This window comes from Pan troglodytes, chromosome 13, assembly GCF_028858775.2.
Source record: "Pan troglodytes isolate AG18354 chromosome 13, NHGRI_mPanTro3-v2.0_pri, whole genome shotgun sequence".
NCBI lineage: Eukaryota > Metazoa > Chordata > Mammalia > Primates > Hominidae > Pan > Pan troglodytes.
The window spans coordinates 69,150,004-69,169,872 of record NC_072411.2 but is presented as its reverse complement, the minus strand read 5'-3'; the positions used below and the strand labels follow the sequence as shown (position 1 = coordinate 69,169,872).

The following is a 19,869-nucleotide window of genomic DNA, read 5'->3' as shown; positions in this document are numbered from 1 at the left end:
TTTATATTGCAATACAAAATTTAAACCTAACTTTTTACAGCTTAACAATTCTTAAGCATATAGGTGTGCTAATCATAGTACTATAAATAATTTAATATATTTAATCAAAAAGTTGCCCAATTTCTTAGGGGTTTTCCCCTATTTTAGACAATAATACAAGTAATACACTAACAATGATTTCTTCCTATAAAATGTTAAATAAAACACAACAACATATCAATACATCTCAGACACTTCCTATGTCATACCAACCTTACTATCTCATTCTTCTCAATTTTACCTTATATTTAGGTAATGGATGAATCATGATTTATTCAATCATTCGCTTATGTAATTGGCATTTAAACTGTATCCATTTTTTTCTAATAAAACCAATACTGCCATAAATATCCTCCATCATTGATAATTGTACTCATGTATAGTATTTCTTTTGATTAAAGAGATAAATATTGATGTTGAACTGTTGGTTGACCTTTTAAATTTTAATTAACCCTGTTAAAATGTCTCCTCATGTGATCATACAATTTTTATACTACCATCAACAACATACGAGAGGGTCTCTTTCTTTATACACTCCACAACTACAAATGGTTACACAAATTTTTTGGCCATTCTGATGGGAAAAGTTATGTTTAATTATCATGTTAATTTTTATTTCCTCAATTATTAGTAGTGCTACCGATTTTTTTTTAAGAAATGAACAATTTTGTCTTATTATTTATTTCTTTATGTCATTATTTTAGATCCAGGGGGTACCGGTGCAGTTTTGTTACATGAGTATATTGTATAATGCTGAGATTGAGCTTCTGTTTAACCCATCACTCAAATAGTGAATATAGTACCCCACGTTTTCATATAATTATTATCCATTTCTAGTTTTTTTGTTGTTTGTATACTTTGCCTAATTTTAAATTTGGTTGTCTCTTTCTTGGCAGATGCCTCCTACATATCCTGGATATTAATATGTTGTTGGTTATATGCACTGTAAATATTTTATTTCTGTTTTTTTAGTAATTTAACATTAGCTAATATATTATTGCAACAGAACAAAGTTTAAATATTTTTATGATATTGAATCTTATATTTTCTTTCTCTTTTTCATTTCAAGTGTTTCTTATAAATTCCTTTCTTATTCTGAAGTCATAAATATTTCCTATATTTTTTCCAATATTTCTTGTAGTTTTGAGTTGGGGATTTTTATACTTAGCTTTTAAACCATTTGGAATAAATTGTGTATATAATGAAAGACAAGATCGAATTTTTCTTCTAATGACAGACTATTGCCTAAGTACTAATTCACCGACTAGTCTATCCATTTCCAACTGACCTGAATTGCCACATATGTCATAAACTAAATGCCCAGAGTATGCAGAGTTCACTTTCAAATTCGTCATTGATGTTTACATGGGCATAATTCTTCCTTCCTACACTTGTTGATTTTTATATAGTCTTGTTTCTTATGTTTATTGTGATTTTTGATTGTGAGCTCATTCTCACTGGAACTTTATCTATGGGACTTTTTTGAGACCCCAGTTGAAAGCATGTGCTTCCAGAAAGCATTTATATTTTGCTTCCGCTATCTGCATAGTGAATTAAGTATAAATTAAGTTACAGGTTTGAACCTTTCAGGATCTCACAAATATGTGAATTTGGGTCTCAAACTTGAATTAGGTTGGGGTGAGAGTCCCTAATTCTTGAGTTAGGAATTCATGGGAGATAAAATTATTTTCCATCCACTCAGACCAGATTGAAGTAAGCATATTTTTAGTTTAGCCTTTCACTCCTATGTGTACAGTCCATTGTGGTATTCAGCTTCCTAAGGCATCAGTGATCTAGCTTCCCATCCTAGATGAGCCCAGGGCCTAGTATCCTGAATCAATTGCATGCTTTCATCTATTTGATTTTTCAAAGTCCTACCATCCTAGATTAGTATGGGAACTAACAGTTTCTGGGCTTGCTTACCTCCCTAAAATTGTACTTTCACTTTGTTCCCAGTCTCAGTGGATTTCCTTTACTTTCTTAAAAGATTATTCTTTATTTTTATTGTTACGTGGTATTTTTTTCCATTTAAGTCTATTTCCTTTCTGAGAATAAAATAGCCATATTGACTTTCTTTTGGTTAATATTTCAATATTTTACAAGTGTCTATTTTGTGTTGTACATGCCTAACTTTTTCTAAAATTCCAACCTGACAATCTTGTCTTTCCACTGAAGAGTTGGGGCATTTACATTTATGAAGACTACCAAAATACTTAGAATTATTTCAGCTATATAACTTTGCAGTTTTTGATACTCTAATTACTCTATGCCTTTCTTTACCTCTTTCCTTCCCTCCCTCCCTTCCTTCTTTCCTCTCCCTCCCTCCTTCCATCCCTGCCTTCCTGCTTGCTTTCTTTTTTCTTTTTCTTTTTCTTTCTTTCTTTCTCTTTCTTTCTTTCTCTCTTTCTTTCTTTTTCTTTCTTTCTTTTCTTCTTTCTTTCCTTTTCCACTTTTGTCACCCACACTGGAGTACAATGGTGCGATCTCGGCTCACTGCAACCTCTGCCTCCCGAGTTCAAGCGATTCTCCTGCCTCAGCTTCCCATGTAGCTGGGATTACAGCTGCATGCCACCACACCCAGCAAATATTTGTATTTTTATTAGAGATGGGGTTTTGCCATGTTGGCTAGGCTGGTCTCGAACTCCTGACTTCAGGTGATCCACCTGCCTCGACCTCCCAAAGTGCTGAGGTTACAGTCGTGAGCCACCGTGCCCAGCCTCTTTTCCTTCTTTCTTTTGAAGTGTTCAGGGCTTCTATTTTTTGTCTAGTAGTTTAAAAATTTATCACTCTATTTGTATTTTTTAATTTTTTACTCCTAAAACTTTAATGTAAATACTTAAACTGATGAAGGTGTAAGGCTGATCCTTTAATTTTTGCTCTTGAAGAATACTTGAGAATGGTTTGATTGATCATCTGCTTTCTGCATTATGTTATTATTATTTGATATTTTAGTTCCAATTTGTTTTAAATCCGTGTGTCCAGCCTTAGGTCACTTATTCACTAGACCTCACAGAACTCAGAAGAGCTGTTATTCTCACCACTACAGTTTATTACAGCAAATGCATACAGATTAATCAGCAAATGACAAACAAGGCATAGGGCAGAGTCTGAGAGAAACAAGACACAAACTTCTAATTGTTCTCTCCCAGGAAAGTTCTATAAACGGTCCTACTTTAATTCTCTCACCAACAATGTGAGACAAAATGAATGAAGTATTACCAACCAGGGAAGCTCATTCTAGCCTTGTCGTCCACAACTTTTGCTGGAGGTTGTTCACACAAATATGGAGCATCTATGTAGCTGACCTTAGTTACTCATTCTCCATTTGCTCTCCCAGAGACCAAACTGATACAGCATGGTCCAAGGCCCCCATCATAAATCACATTGTCGGCATAAACAATCTGACCTGGGTAAGTGCCCCAGGTACACAAAGACTCTTATCAGGCCTGATATTCCAGAGCTTGGAGGTTGTTTCCCAGGAGCTGGTTCAAAGACCAGTCTTTTCTTTGGAGATACAGGGTTTGCACATCCCAAGCCTGCTAAGTTAACCCTTTCCTCCATACTGCCTACATTATTACTATTTTATATAGGCAGTTGGTTTGTTCAGATTTACCCATATACTCAGCAATTTCACTGGCCAATATTTTTTCTTCTATCTCAAATTACTTTTTCTGTGATATTGTTTATTTCTGCTTAAGCATATTTCTAACAATTTCCTTTAATGAAGGTTTATTAATAGAAACCTCTTTGTTTTGGTTTGTTTTAACATGTGTGTATTTTGTCCTCATTCTTAAATTAAAATTTAGTTGGATATAAAATTGGAAGTCAAAAATTATTTATCTCATTATATTAAAAATATAGCTTCACACTTCCAGATTTTATTTTTACTATTGAGCAGTTGGTTATCAGTTGTCAATTTTCAAACTTAAATTCTCTTCTCTCTTTTAATTCTACATTTCTCTTTTCCTGTAATTCTGTCGTATTATGTACTTTCACTATCTTTTGTCTAGAGGTATAGACCCTTTTTATTTACTATGATTCGCCTTCATTGTGCATGCTGCATCTGACAGCAGTTAGGTTTAAAGGACCTAACTGGTCCTTTAAAATTCAGTTCTATAAAGTGTTTAGTCATGTGTCTTTGAATATTTCCTTTCTTCCATTCTTTTACTTTGGGATTTCAAGTAAATATATATTAGACTGTTTATTGTGTCCTTCCTACCTTTTAATCTTTCTTTCATATTTGCATAAATTTATTACTCTGCTTTATATTCTATTCTCTATAATTTCTTTCTTTCTTTCTTTCTTTCTTTCTTTCTTTCTTTCTTTCTTTCTTTCTTTCTTTCTTTTTTGAGACAGAGTCTTGTTCTGTTGCTGAGGCTAGAGTACAGTGGCAGAATCTCAGCTCACTGCAACCTCCGCCTCTTGGATTCAAGCAATTCTCCTGCCTCAGCATTCCAAGTAGCTGGGACTACAGGCATGTGCCACCATGCCTGGCTAATTTTTGTATTTTTTAGTAGAGATGGGGTTTCACCATGTTGGCCAGGCTGGTCTTGAACTCCTGACCTCAAGTGATCCACCTGCCTCAGCCTCCCAAAATGCTGGGATTACAGGCATGAGCCACTATGCCCAGTTCTCTATAATTAAATTCTTTGAATTTATCTTCTAGATCATTAATTCTCTCTTCAGCAATATACAATTAGTTGTATAACATATCTGCTGTGTTAAAAAAAAAAACTTAATATTTTGGAAATTGTCTTCGCTTCTTTCCCAAATCTGACTGGCTCTTGGTTTTTATAATATGTTGCTTCAATCTTTTATTTTTCATGATACACTTTTAAAAAATATTTTAATCCAGCTCAATATCTTTTGAATTCATTTACTGTTTAATTCTGTGTTTGCATTTTCTATTGACTCTCTTTCATGGTGAATTATTTTCCTGTGTGTTTGCAAATTTTGGACTTTGTGTTAATGGTCCACCGTTACTGATTGTGGTCCTTCACAGTGGCAATTTGAGAGGTGTGAAAGTGATTTGACTTATTCCTGTCATGTACTCTGCAGCATAAAGAATCTACAACAGCCTTAAGTTAATTTCTCAGTTTGGGGCTCCCTGAATATTTCTGGCAGTATATTTTGTGTGTAATTCTGCATACATGCAGTCTCATGGAAGACTTTTTGCTCTGCTTCCTTCTAGCATCCTGAGTTGCCAGTAAAAAGTTTGACTCCAATTTGACATTTGACATTCATTTCTTTTTTGGAAACATGCTCTTTTCCCACATCTGGACATTTCTGGGATTTCATATTAATAAAGGATCAATGAAAAATATTATGATATAATCTCACTGCATGTGTTGCTACCTAATTCATTGGAACACTGTGGTCCATTTAATTTGAAGGCTCCTACTGTATATTCTTTCAGCTCTGAAAAGTAAATTTTTTCCCAATGACTTCTTTAATAATTCCCCTTCCTCTTTTCTTTCAATTCTGCTAATTGCACTCTTTCATGAAATCAACAATTATTTCCCCTTCCATTTGGTGGGGAAAATTTTTGGACTTCCATTTTAATTAGTGCTTAATTAGCTTACAAAAAGATGGGCATTTACAGGAGTGGGAATTGTAGATAACAAGAGTATAGAAATGAAGGGCTATAGTGGATTTAATGTTTAACACATGTAGTATATAGAATATTATTGCATATAGTGTTATTCATTATTTTTCCATTGGGAAATATAATTATTTTAAAAATTATAGATAGAATAAATCATTCTTTGGCACGGCATAAGCAAAAAACACCAGAAATGAGCAAAGACAAGGTTATCTTTTGATGCAGTACAAGGATAGCGATTCAAATATCCACAGCAAACCATCAAGAAAAATAGTTTCCAACTTCCAATGCAGCAGTTATTTAAACTCACCAGAATTCTTAACTTGCTTAATTAAAAAGTATGACCATCTGAACTTCCACTCAAAGTTTTTAATCTGAATTATTCTATGCGAAATCTAGGGACATTAAAGTTTCTTAATAGCTTCCCACGTACAATATAACTATGAAGCAATTGGCTTCATATTCTGATGCCATATCCCAAAAGGCAATATGTCATTATTAGGGATGAAGAGTGAAGATATTTAAGCAATGAGTCAGAAGTATTGTGAAGTGATGACATAAAAAGATTTGGAGGTGATATATCAAGTTCTTCCCTGAAGTGTATGGAAAGCAATGGTCTTATCACGTCACTAGAGAATGATTACATATCTCATAATAAGTCAGAAACTATCTAGAATGTTAAGTGCTGAAATATTAAACAAAACAATTAACAGAGTGAGTTTCCTATTGTGTTTGGCAAAATCTGATTTTTTTTTTAAAGATGATCTTCAAAAAATAGAACGACTGGCTGTTTGTCTTAGCCAGTACAAAGTTATGTGGTATTCTTCAAGAATTCCTGAGACCCTCTGGCTAGGACTACGTGTACTCTTATGAGTCCTCATATACTATTTCATCAGTTAGGAAGTTGTAAATAAAGAATCATAACAGTGACATGCAGAATTTATTCATAGAACATTATTTTAGCCCTATCTCCATATTTATGGCTGTAGAAAAAGAGCCAAAAATAGAAACACGTGGCTCTTTGTAAATGTAACTTCTCAAAGAGAAAAGTTTATGTGTTATTATTATCTGTGTTTTCACATGTATTAGTTAAGTTATTCTTATATTGCATTATGGATATTATATATTTTAAAGGGCATGTGAAACTACATTAAAAAGAAATAAGAAGTTAGGTTTAAAAGTTAAAAATTTATAATTAAATTTTATTTCATATAGTGAAGTATTTCTAATATTAAATGTCTATAATGAATAATGTAGAGACAATAGACATTTTAAATAAAAGTATTTGGCTTAACTCTTGAAAATAAAAATACATTAAAAACTTCAAATATTTTGAAAATTGAATTTTAAAGAGTAACATTGCTAATTAGCTAATTTATGTAGTGGCTTTTTTTGTATTCCCCATGTCTGAAATATCTAGAAATATACAGGGTTTCTCTAGAATATTGTGGTTTTTTCTTACGATGGTGAAAAATCCCCAAATATTTCACTCCTTTAATTGGCGAAAATTGTTAAAATATGTCAACAAGCATATTTCTGAAAGTAGAAAAACCAAGTTTTTCCTTTTCATGCAAACCTGTCTTCCTAACCTGGCAGCTGAGTCTAATTAACCTCAGCTGGAATTGTTTCACTCATAGCTTACAATCTAGCACCCACTCTGGCCCCAGGTCAAGGGGCTATAAAGACATTAATTGAAATGAGCTGTTAAGCATCAAACATATGGAACTGTCCCTATTTTCTTCCAAATTGCTTACTTTCTGTATCCCTTCATGGTTTTGCAGGATCTACTTGGAATTTCCACCCTTTCTCCTATCCCTCCTTCTCACACATGCGTTCTTTCTCCTCTTGGTCAACTCCCAGTCATGCTTCAAAAACACTTTAAAAAATCAGCATTTCTATGAAGCATCTGTGGGCCCACGGACATAAGTAGTTGCTTCCTGTATCTTTTACTGTAGCACTGTTCATCTCCTAGTGTTGACATCTGTTTATGAACCTGCCACCTTTCTTAAACTATAAGCTACTCAGGGGCAGGGGCTGTGTCTTCACATACCTGTAGCCCCAGTGCCAAGCACAGGGGCAGGTCCATAGTACCTGTTCAGTAAATATTTGCTGAATTTATGGATTTTACTACTGCTCCCATTCTGTGTTCGCCTCTGATACCAAAAAGAATTCATGAGTAACTGAATTCTAGCTACTTCTCAAAAGCTTCATAAAACGGCTTTATTTTTCCCACTTCTCTTCCTGCCTTTGTTCCTCCATTCCTCTCTCCATCTTTTTCTCTCTCCCTTCATCCTTCCCTCTCTCCCTTCCTCTTTCCTTTCCTTCTTTCCATTTTTTCAAAATCACTGCCCCAGAACACTGAGTTTCTTTTAGCCATGCCCTAATCCTTAGTGACTGGGCTTTTTATTCTTAAACTCAGTCTTGCTAGGATTGTATCACCAATACCTGTCATCAAACTTCTCTGGCATAGCACCGTCTGCACTTGTGAACTTCTAACGTCTTTATTTTGGAACATTCACAGTCACATGAGCCATGCCAACCTGAATAGATACATGGAGTCATGAACTCAGTTTAAGAAGTGGGATTCTTGTGTTTCAGCTTTGTACTGACATTCTAATTTCAAACCCATTAGGTAACACAAATCCCATGTACCTTTCTTTCTCTCTCTTTTTTTTTATTTTTTATTTTTTGTGATGGAGCCTTGCTCTGTCATGAGGCTGGAGTGCAGTGGCATGATCTCAGCTCTCACTGCAACCTCCACCTCCCGGGTTCAAGCCATTTTCCTGCCTCAGCCTCCCGAGTAGCTGGGGCGACAGGTGCATGCCACTACGCCCAGCTAATTTTTGTATTTTTAGTAGAGACAGGGTTTCACCATGTTGGCCAGGCTGGTCTCAAACTCCTGACTTCATGATCTGCCCACCTCGGCCTCCCAAAGTTTTGGGATTATAAGCATGAGCCATCGTGCCCGGCCTGTACCTTTCTTATAATAACTAATTCCTGGTTTGGCTCTCATGTGTGGGCTCCAAGCCTTCAGTCAGCCCTGTGGTTCTACCTGAACTTTTTGCCCTCTGCTCTCCTTTCTTGGCCTATTCCCTGTAGAACAGAATAGAACAATATCAGAAATCCACAAGGTGCAGACTGATAAACTAGGGTAGGAGTGATTCCACACACTTCCCATTGGTGACAGTGGCAAGATATGAGGATTTTACTGCGGTATGTTTCCTCTATCTTCAAGTGACTGCAGAAAATCAGCAATATAGTTGCTCCAACTAGGGGGCCTGGGATCATTCAGAGAATATTCTGCCTCAAACCTTAGGAGATACATTTGCCTTTAACAAAATATAACTATGTATATTTTCTTTTCTATATTTTATTTTTGAGACAGGGTCTTGCTCTGTCACCCAGGCTGGAGTGCAGTGGCATGATCTTAGCTAACTGTAACCTTGAACTCCAGGACTCAAGGGATCCTCCTGCTTTAGCCTCCCTGGTAGCTGGGTCTACAGTTATGTGCCGCAAGCCCAGCTAATTTTTTATTTTTTGTAGAGATGGAGTGTTGCTATGTTGCCCAAGCTGGTCTTGAACTCTTGACCTCAAGCAATCCTCCTTCCTTGGCCTCCCAAAGCACTGAGAATATTTACTTATTCAAGTCTTAGTTTAAATGTCATCTTCCCGTGTGGCTGATTCTCACCATCCTAATTAAAATTAGGAATTTCCATCATGCACCATTCCCTCTATCCTGGCCTATGTTTTCTATAGCACTTGCTGTCTTCTGATATATCATTTACTTCTTCATTATTTTTTCATCCAATGTATGATCTCCTGTTAGAAAATATGCTCCATGGGCAGGATTTTTTCTTTTTCTTTTTGTCTTTCATTCATTGATGTCTCCAAGCACCTAGAATAGTACCTGCCACAAATAGGCACTCAATACATATTTGTTTGATGAATGAACAGATGAATGGGCAAATGAAAACAGCACATCAAAAATATTTGGTAGAAATATGTACACATTTCTGACATTCTACAATCAGAATATTAAAAATAATATTTAGTTTTTTCCAATTTCAGGGTAGTAAAGTGAATGAATGATTTTTTTAAAGGTATACTTAAATTTGTTGTTATCTTTCTTCAATGGCCTCATGTTTTAAAATTAAATATGACCATGTGCAAGCTCAAAATGAGTTCCTGGGATTTTGGAAATTTTCCAGCATTCCAAGGTGCTGATTTATAGTTACCACGTGAACGACCTCATGAATAGACCTTTCATTACATATTCCTCAGAATAGCAAACTCCCAGCTGCCCCTTCTTACTGGGCCATGACTTAACTCTGGAATGTGTTTTGACTCACTGACTGTAATAGTGACTAAAAGGAACATGTGGGAGTCATCAAAAATCTGCAGGTGGACCTGACTTTAAGAAAGAGAAACACTTAATTGGGTAAGCAGATCAATTAGAGATGATCACTGATATAAAAAAATGGATTCTTTATTTTACAAAGGCCATCACCATAAAATTGTTTTAGATGGTGATCCACTGACAATATTTTTCCTAATGAAATGTCTCCTATATGAACTAAAATAACATTATTTGGGGCATGAAATAAGGTACAGTAGGTAGGGAAGCAAGTCCGGAAGCAGAAGCCAGTGCTGGGAGTCCTGGGTCCACTATCGTGTATCCAGAGACCAGTTTTAAAAGCCTGTCCTCTGAGTCTCGTTAGAGGGGACAGTGCAGGCAGAGCAAAACAAATGGTGTCGATGGTGTTAGCTGGAACTACTCTGTGACTAAATGTCTGATTTACTCAAAAGTTTCCAAAGAAGCCCTGTTTTATTGAAGAAATGGTGCTGTTAATTTTAAAGTAGCCTGTTGCACCATTTCATTTAACTTTGTTAATCTTAGGTATTTAGACAAAGGTTTGCTTCTGACCTGAGGGGATTCATATTTCCAAGACAATTAAGCTCTAGAAAAGATGTTACGGAAAAAAGAATGCAAAGCCTCACAGTAGTATTTCTGTTTCTATGATAAAACTATTGCTTTATCAGCACACTGAAAAGGGAACACAGTTGAAATTATATTTTTCTTAATTTTATCACTAGAAAATACTAAAGAGAGGAGATCATCCCTAGTTCTCGAAGACAAGTTTTTAATATGTGAATTATTGCTATTTGCCTTTTATCTATTTTGCCGACATGAATTCTCTTTCTTCTTATCCACATACATTTTAATAAAGGTAAATTGGCAGGTAGAGGATCACTTAAAATGAATAATTAGCATCTGGATCAACTCTTATGAAAACGATAGACAGCTCATTGGACGAATGTCAGCTTCCAATATCATGACGATTTACATGTACATTACTTAAAATTCAATGAAATTAGCAATTATGTTGGTCAGTTGCACTAGCTACTTTTTAATTGCATAATAGCTACATGTGGCTAGTGGTTGCCATATTGGACCGCACAGATATAGGACATTTCTATTATCATTATCACAGAAGTTTCTATTGGACGTCATTACTCTAAAATGTCTGATTTTAAACAAAAAATAAGATATGTAAATGACAATCACACAAATACATATACATACTGCAGTATTTTAGAAACATTAATGACTGGAAGGATCCCCTCACGTAAAGAGCAGTAGAAAACTGAAAGAACAGAAGTCTCAGTTTGTTTTGTAAAACCCGTCAGAGGAGATGAACGGCCATTATAAGAATAAAGAATGAATTTAGTTTTAATGGAGCACAATAAAAAGAGAAATACAGCAGGTAATTTCCAAGGTTTATTGCAAAAGCCTTGAAAAAGTGACTTTGAATATATATTTTATCTTTTGACATTTTACATGTTGATGACTTAGAAGATTAAAATTAAAATTATGAGTTAGAGAATAAAAGTGAAGGGCAGGCAATTGTCATATTAAAAAAATCCAAGTCATATAAATTTGATGAACATGACCCATTCAATTCTGATATTTGAAGCATTCCTTGATCTAGAGTTTTTCAGCAGGAAGAGTAGATTTTTCAATTCTACGTACATGTAGATCAAACACCAGTACCTAAGACTTCCAGTATTCACTTTCTAACTTACTGGTCTTAAAATATCTAAAAGAAATTCAACAAATCATATATATATGCACATATACGTACGTATACGTGCATATATATATACGTATGTATATATATGTATACATATATATTTTTTGAGACAGAGTCTCGCACTGTTGCCCAGCCTGGAGTGCAGTGGCGCCATCTCGGCTCACTGAAGCCTCCACCTTCCAGGTTCAAGCGATTCTCCTGCCTCAGCCTCCCGAGTAGCTGAGCTTACAGGCACCCACTATCATGCCCAGCTAATTTTTGTATTTTTAGTAGAGATGGGGTTTCACCATGTTGGTCGGGGCTGGTCTCAAACTCCTGACCCTAGGTGATTCGCCCGCCTTGGCCTCCCAAAATGCTGGGATTACAGGCATGAGTCACCGTGCCCAGCCCAACGAATCAGATTTTTATATTAGTATAATACAATTAATCAAATCATTTACACTGATTGATTTGTTTTCTTTCATATCCCATCTATTATCAAATTACCCAAATTTGTCAAATTATGGATTTGCTATGCTTGACATTTAATGACATATGGTCTAAGTCTTCCTAGAATCATTTTAACAACTGTTAGAGTGTATCTCCAAGAAAATGTGAATGGAATGCACCAACAGGCACACGGGAGCACTATGGTTTATTTGGCACCAATACATAAGTGAGGAAAAGGAGCAAATAAAATAGACGTGGTGAGAGCAATTGTCCACAAACTGGGAACCTGGGAGTGTATCATCAGGCATAAAAAGAGAGGCTGGGGAAAATCATAGCACCTTTCTATGCTGTTCTGGTCCTGCCATTGAGGATATTGGAGTGGAACTAAACTGACAGGCATTGCTAGTCCTCAGTCCTGGAATGGAGTTATCAATTCACACTGTTTACTAAATTTTAAATATGCAGGATATTAGGTAGCTGCACTTAAATTATCTATTATAAGTGTAATTTTAAAAATCTACTGTTTTTCTTATTACTATAAATAAATACTGCCTCAATATGAAACTCTTATGGCTAGTTAAGATGTTTAATGTATAAGGCTGTCACAGTCACTCATATAATTGTATAAACTCTGAAATCTTTCAGTTATTCACACTTTATTTAGAAACATGTGTTTATCTTTTTGGAATAAAATAAATCTTTACAGCAAAACAGCAATATCAAAATGCTCTTTGTTTGTAGGTTTTGTCCAGTTTAACTTGCATGCTGTCCAGGTTAACTAAATTAAGTATTAAAATAGTTTATTCTTGTCCCAACAGAGATAGAAATTTGGGGCCCCATGAAAGAACGAAAAGGATCCCATAATGAAAGAATTTTGTTTCTTTTAAATGTATTGCTATGTAGGAATTAGAGTTCTTGTGCAATATACAGATAAAATGAAATTAAAATTGCTATGTTCATCCACCTTGCAAATGCAATTTTCCCACCTTGTGTTTGGAGGTTTACTTCTTGTTATTGTCAATGTACCTGGAAATGTGTATTTGAGGTTACTTTTAAATTTCAGTCATATCTTGACAGTAAATAGTGGTTACACTCCAGAATACTTTTTCTAAGCTTTTAACATAAAGAAGCCTTTGAAAACCTTTGCATGGAAATCAAAGAAAACACAGATGAGGAGAAGTAAGATGTGATGAGTGGAGTTAATTATCTCATGTAACTTCGATCAGTTTGCCAAACTCATTTTTGCCTCCCTATGCTAAGCTCTCCACAGGTAAGCATCATCAGAATATAAATCATTCCTTAAAGCTTCTTTTTCCTTGGCCTCTGCTAATCTAATTCTTTTGCATTCAGCCAAGTGCACATAAAGTTTAATCACAGGCCAGAAATATGTGGAGTAAATTCCTCAAGACTGATACTAATCATATTAGGATATTAATTGGGCATACCAAAATGAATTGAAAGTGAAAAAGAGATTGAAATCTCAATTTACATGTATTTAGAAATCCATGCCCAGTCCATCATTAGCAAACTCCCCTTGACTGTTCCTACACCTGCCTCCCACTCCAAATTACATCCTTAAACCAAACGGAATCAGAATGGGCTGAACCATATGTAAATTCCCCTGAAGATCAGTCTGTTCTGTCACAGTGTACAGCTTCTCAAACTTTAATGTGCACATGAAACATTTGAGGATCCTGTTACAATGCAGATTCTGATTTAGTAGAACTGATGTGAGGCCGAAGGTTCTGCATTTCTAATAAGCCTCCAGGTGATGCTGACGTGCTGATTCGCAAACAGCACTTTCAATAACAAAGTTTTAAAGCAGAGTACCATTTGCTTTCCCAAACTGTGAACTGTAATATTCCAAAGACTTTCCACATTGCTCACATGGACTGGTGACTTGACAGTTTGCTACAAATATTCCAAACGATATCTTAAAATTTGTACTAATTATGATCTTTAACAAACACCACAAATACTACAATAGACATTATTTGGCTAAAGAGGAAAAATCCAGAATGTGCCTAATCAGAAATGATAAATAAGATCTGTATTTTCCAATAAATTATTTATATTTTTCATGTCTGTCATTGTTGAAAATAATATTAATAGTGTGATTTCTAACATACAAGCTATTAACTTTTTAATGATATTTGTGAAGCATTAATCAAATTTATGAGGTTCTGTCTAAAATGTAACACTCTTCTGTCACTTTGTATTCCAAATTCATTATGCAAGTTTAGTTTAATTGTCTGAAAAGGAGATGCTTAAGGCATCTTATTTATTTTTTTATTTTGCTACTGATAGTTACTCCTAGTTTATTCTTTTGTTACCCACAGACAGAAAGACAAGTATGTTTTCCTTTTATTTTCACAAAAGGAAAAGTCAGATTATGGTCAAGTGCATTGTTTCAAACCTCTAATACTGAAAATGCTTGTTGTACTGGTTTATAGTCAATTAAAATATATTCTATTTAGTTTTAAAAATCTAATTAAAATATAATAAGGATAGAAGCATTTATAAACACCTCTATTTTTCCTAAATAGTATTTCCTAAACTATATGCAGTCATTATTTTCCTTACTAATTTTTAAACAAACCCCTCATATATTTTATTTATTAACCACTCATGTTGTACAAGGTATGATGTCAAGAAAGCATATCAAAATGTTATGCTAACCTTCAAAGATGTGGCTGTGACCACTTTCAGGTGACATCTTGTCAAAAGATGTTTTCTCGCCTTTCTTGTCTGAATCTTTCACAGAATCCTCCAGCTGGCTCCCAGGGTGACTCTTAAAAGCTGGCGAGCACAAACTTCGCTCAATTTCCACTTCCTGTTATAAGACATTAAAGGGTTGTATGTTAAAAGCTATCAGTAGGAAACAGATGTGTTTTTTAGGGGGGTTAGAAGGCAGGAATGAAAGAGGGAAGGATTTCTGTCATGAGGGATGTTTTCAGTATGCTTCGGGTAAAATTTTGATAACTTTGCCAAGAACTGCAAACATATATCTGAACACTTAGTTTACTTTTCTGCCACTGGTTCCACTTCTGAATTAGCCTTCCTTTCATGTGTGTGTGTTTTTTTCTCTCATAAAAGAGAGAGAGTGGAAATAAGGGTCACAATACAACATAATATATGTTAATGGATGCAACTTTCTAGGCCTGAGAAATGTTGATGAGGGACTTTCAAAAAATAGCAATGTAAAAACATTATATGCTGAAGACAGAAGGAAATGAGTTTAATGTCATGTTCACCCTGTAATGATAACCTTAGCAATTATAGAGTTCCCAAATTACAAGCCCATTCAGCCAGCATACAGTGAGTACAGTTTTTCGATTCATAAAGATTATGAAATTACTTCTTCAGATAGTAATTTAAAGGTGAAGAGATAAAAGATTCCCAAAGAAAGGAAATATAAAGGATATTTCCAACATAGAAAGTCTAGCATTCCTTATTGTATAGGCCAATAAGGAATATACAGATTCCTTATTGTATAGGCCAAGTAATGTAATCAAATAAAACAAACCAGCCAAGTAGACTAAATATTTTGAACAAAAACATTGCAAAAAGTAAGTAAATGACTCAAGACAGTTCAAGAAGCAAAAGTCTAGTTTTAAATATGTCAAGTAATATGTTGAAAATGTTTTCAACAGCTACACATAAGTTAAAGATTTTCATACAGGAGGTCACACAGTAGTCTTCCCTGTAACTGTAGTTTTGGTTTCTGCAGTTTTATTTACCTGCGGTCCACAATATGAAATGAAAAATTCCAGAAATAAACCATTCATAAATTTTAAGTTGCATGCTGATCTGAGGATCACTCCATCTGCCCAGGATGTGAATCATCAGTTTGTTTGTCCATACTACCCACCGTGATTCACTTAGAAGCCATCTTGGTTATCAGATGGACTATCGTAGTATTGCAGTGCTTGTGGTCAAATCACTCTTATTTAACTTTTATTACAGCATAGTGTTTTAGTTAGTCTATTTTATTATGAGTTATTGTTATGAATCTCTTACTGTGCTGAATTTAAAAGTTAAACTTTATTATAGGTATACATATATTTAGGAAAAGACAGAGTATATGTAGGGTTCGGTACTATATGTGGTTTTAGGCATCCACTAAGGGCCTTGTAACATGACCCCCATGGATAAGAAGGCACTATTGTATTTCTCTAAGCAGCCATTCAGATGATGATGTCAGTAATTGTTTTTCACTTTTGTTACCTCTTAAGTACACAGACATGAGTGAGTCAAGTTTGAGAGACAGCTAAAAGCTTCGAAACATTCTTAGAGTAGATACATTTTCTATGTCTTTGCTATGGTTAGAAAAGAAAAGCTTTTCAATTTATATATAATATATACACACACGTAAATATATATATACATATATCACATGTACATAACAAGTATATATGAAGATATATACACACACGTAAATATATATATGCATCTATCACATGTACATAACTATATGTGAAGATATATATTCACATAAATATATAATATACATATACACATGAATATACATGAGTATATATTCATATATATGAATATATTCACTATGTATATGTGTGTACATACATTTATTACAAATGTGTGTATATACACATATATATAAAATCACTAGAAATATTGGTATCTGGTAATCATATCATCTTTGGATACTCCCAAAATATATGATGTATGCTGTCTTCATTAGAGTGAACTTTAACTGAAGCTAAAAACAATTGCAGGAGAAAAATAGAGAAAAAGAACTTGTCATTTTTTTCAGGGCATTCCCTTTAACATGTGTTTCCAACTATTACAAAAAATCCATATGTTCATAACTTGTAGTGAGGTATCGTGCTGTTGAGACACAGTGTCAGACATGCCATGACATGTGGCACGAGTATAACATCCTTATCTCAGTTCATTCTGGTGTCCTCTCCACTGTCCTGGAAGGTGACTGCTATGACATGAACGCAGTATGTTTGCTTGTTTTGTTTCAGCAATTTAATCCAACTGCTAGCATTGGCAAAAACAAGATGAGATAAATAGAAAGTGCAGATGCCTACAAAGTTGTGATTTTTGTTAGGAAAATTTATGTTTTGGTAAAAGGTGGAATACTGAACATGGTCCATGGACTCAGACTGATGATATTAAGGAATAATTTCTGTTTCATATACCTACGTGGAAATGTGATTTGATTAAATTTCAGCTGGTGATGACATTAACTTATACTATATGGGTATTCTCATTTTGGAATTCACAAGTATCAAGAGTGCATCTTGTATGGAGGCAGTAAGGAACAATCTACATGTGAATGTAGTGGACTTATTTTCAAGCCCTAGTCATCACATCAAAGTCATTCTGAGGCAAGCTCTTCAGGTCCTGGCAAGGGGTAAGGAGGCAGCTGTGTAGAGATGTAAAAGAGCTTCTTGGATGAGGCTGAATTGAGCTGTCTCCAATCAAAGCAGTGATCTGCTTTAATCTCTCGTAATCTGTTTTATACACTGTGCTTCCACAAAAGATTTACTTTGAGTAAAAATCTACAAGCTTAAACAAATGTGTACAATACCACTTTAGAAGGAACAAATGCAGCATTTCACAATAAGAAAGTTGGATTCAAGCCCTCCCTTGGCTACTAATAAGCTTTGTGGCCTTAAGTCACTTGCCATTTCTAGGACTAAGTTTTCTCAAATGTTCTTGGAAGAGATTTAGTCATTGAACACCTAATGTTCAACAACCAACTACTGGTGGTATAATTTTATTTAAAATAAAATAAAGAAATGTTTTTCACCTTTTGTGGCTTCCAGTCTAGAGAAGGAGGCAAATAGTAACGAAGCCCAGGAGTCAGTATTAAACATGCAACTCTAATGCTGAGTGTCTTAATGGGGGAATTAACTCAGTGAGAGAGAGCCCTGTATAGGGCTCTCCTGGGGAAACGACCTTCAGCTGATATTTGAAGAATGAATGGGGCTTAACTACGTGAAGAGCTTTCCAGGTGAAGACAATACGTGCAAATGTCCTGGACTGGGAGGGAGGACAGAGGATAGAGTAGGTGGGAGCAGGGAGGCTGAAAGGAAACACGTGGTGCTGGATGGCCTGCAGAGGCAGGCCGGGAGCAGATCACAAAGGCCTGCAGCACCATATTTGCTTTGTCTTAGCTCAATGGGAAGTTACTGAATGTTTTTAAGTGTGTGTGTGTGTGTGTGTGTGTGTGTGTGTATACACATGCACACATGACATAATCAGGTCTGCCATGTGAAAAGCGCAGTCTAACTCCAGAACAGGATTTCTAAATCTTGTCACTGTTAATATTTTGAACCAGATAATTATTTGTTATTAGAGCCTTATTCTGTGCAGGTAGGATGTTTGGCAGCCTTCCTGGTCTCTACCCACTAGATGCCAGGAGCATTTGTCCCTAGCTCTGGAGTCATAACTATTAAAAGTGTGTTCGCACATTGCAAAATCTCATGTGGGGAGCAAAGTCATTGCTGGTAAAAAGCCACTACTCCAGACTGGGTTAGAGTAGAAGGTTACAATACATGTGGAAAGAGCAGTTAGTATAGCAGTACTGCAGGCAATTGATGATGATCTTAAAGAAAGAATGATGATGGAGATGGCCAGAAGTGAACCAAGTTGAAAGCCATTTAGGAGATACAACTTTCAAAGCTTGGTCATGGATTGAATCGGAAGTTTGAGAAAGATAGAGAGAGGAGGGGAGAGAGAGAATGAGAGAGAGAGGGAGTGAGAATGGGAGAGAATTTAATTTTTCTCTATGGCATGCACAACAAAATGGATTGTGAAGCTATTAAATGATGTCAAAATATCAGATAAAAGCTGGTTTGAGGGAGATGATAGATCGTGAGTTGGGTAGCAAGATGTCCAAAAGGCAGTTGGATGTGTAGCCCTGGAGCTTAGAGGAGAGGTCCAAACTGAACAACTAATTTAAGTCATCTGCCTTCCGTGGTAATTGAAACAACAGGCTTGAATGAACTTGCTTAGGGGGAGAGTATATAAAGTGTGATGGAGAGTGAGTCCAGAACCAAGCCTTGAAATAATGCCAACATTAAATGGATGGCAGAGGAGAAAAATCAGAAGGAAAGAACATCTTTGACAATATTGAACTTGTATTGAAAGTATTAATTTGAAGAGGACTTAAATATATCTTTTGAGTTGAGCAACATGGATGTCAACAGTTGAGCAAAATTGCTTCCTTGGAAGTACAAAGGTTGGAAGGCAATTTGAAGTGGGTGAGAGAGTGACTGGGAGATGGTGAATGGAGCTCACTTACTGAACATTTCAATGTTAATGTGGATGGGAGGAATAGAGCAGTAACTTGAGAGAGATGTGTTTTGTTTGTTTTAAAGGAAGAGTTTTGCATATGTTGAAAAGCTAACTCAAATGATTTAATGAGATAGAGGTGCTGACTATATAGAAGAGAGCAAGAACAATCAGTGAAGGAAAATTCCTGAGAAGGGCAAGAGGATGGAACCCAAAGCATGGATAGAAATATAGCCCGAAGGTAGCATAACAGAAAGCGTTCCTGTTCTCACTGAGGGGAAGGAGGGTCAAATTAATGTAGATATAAGTGATTTGCAAGCTTGGTAGCTTGAAGATAAGAACCCAGGCAGAAGTTGTCTATTTTCTCTGTTATCATGCAAAGTCTAATGAACATAGGGGTATCTGAAGAGAATGAAGAAAGTTTACCTTAATTGATGG

At 35.4% G+C, this 19,869-nt stretch overlaps 1 protein-coding gene across 2 annotated transcripts in view; it reads right to left on the bottom strand.

Moving 5' to 3' along the window:
* Nucleotides 1-19,869, bottom strand: part of XIRP2 (xin actin binding repeat containing 2) — a 372,894-nt gene that overhangs the window by 107,418 nt on the left and 245,607 nt on the right. For both annotated transcript variants that reach the window (XM_054679927.2, XM_063790543.1), the window contains one exon: nt 14,842-14,995. In XM_054679927.2, the coding sequence (XP_054535902.1) occupies nt 14,842-14,995 (154 nt within the window). The remainder of the gene's footprint in view (nt 1-14,841; nt 14,996-19,869) is intronic.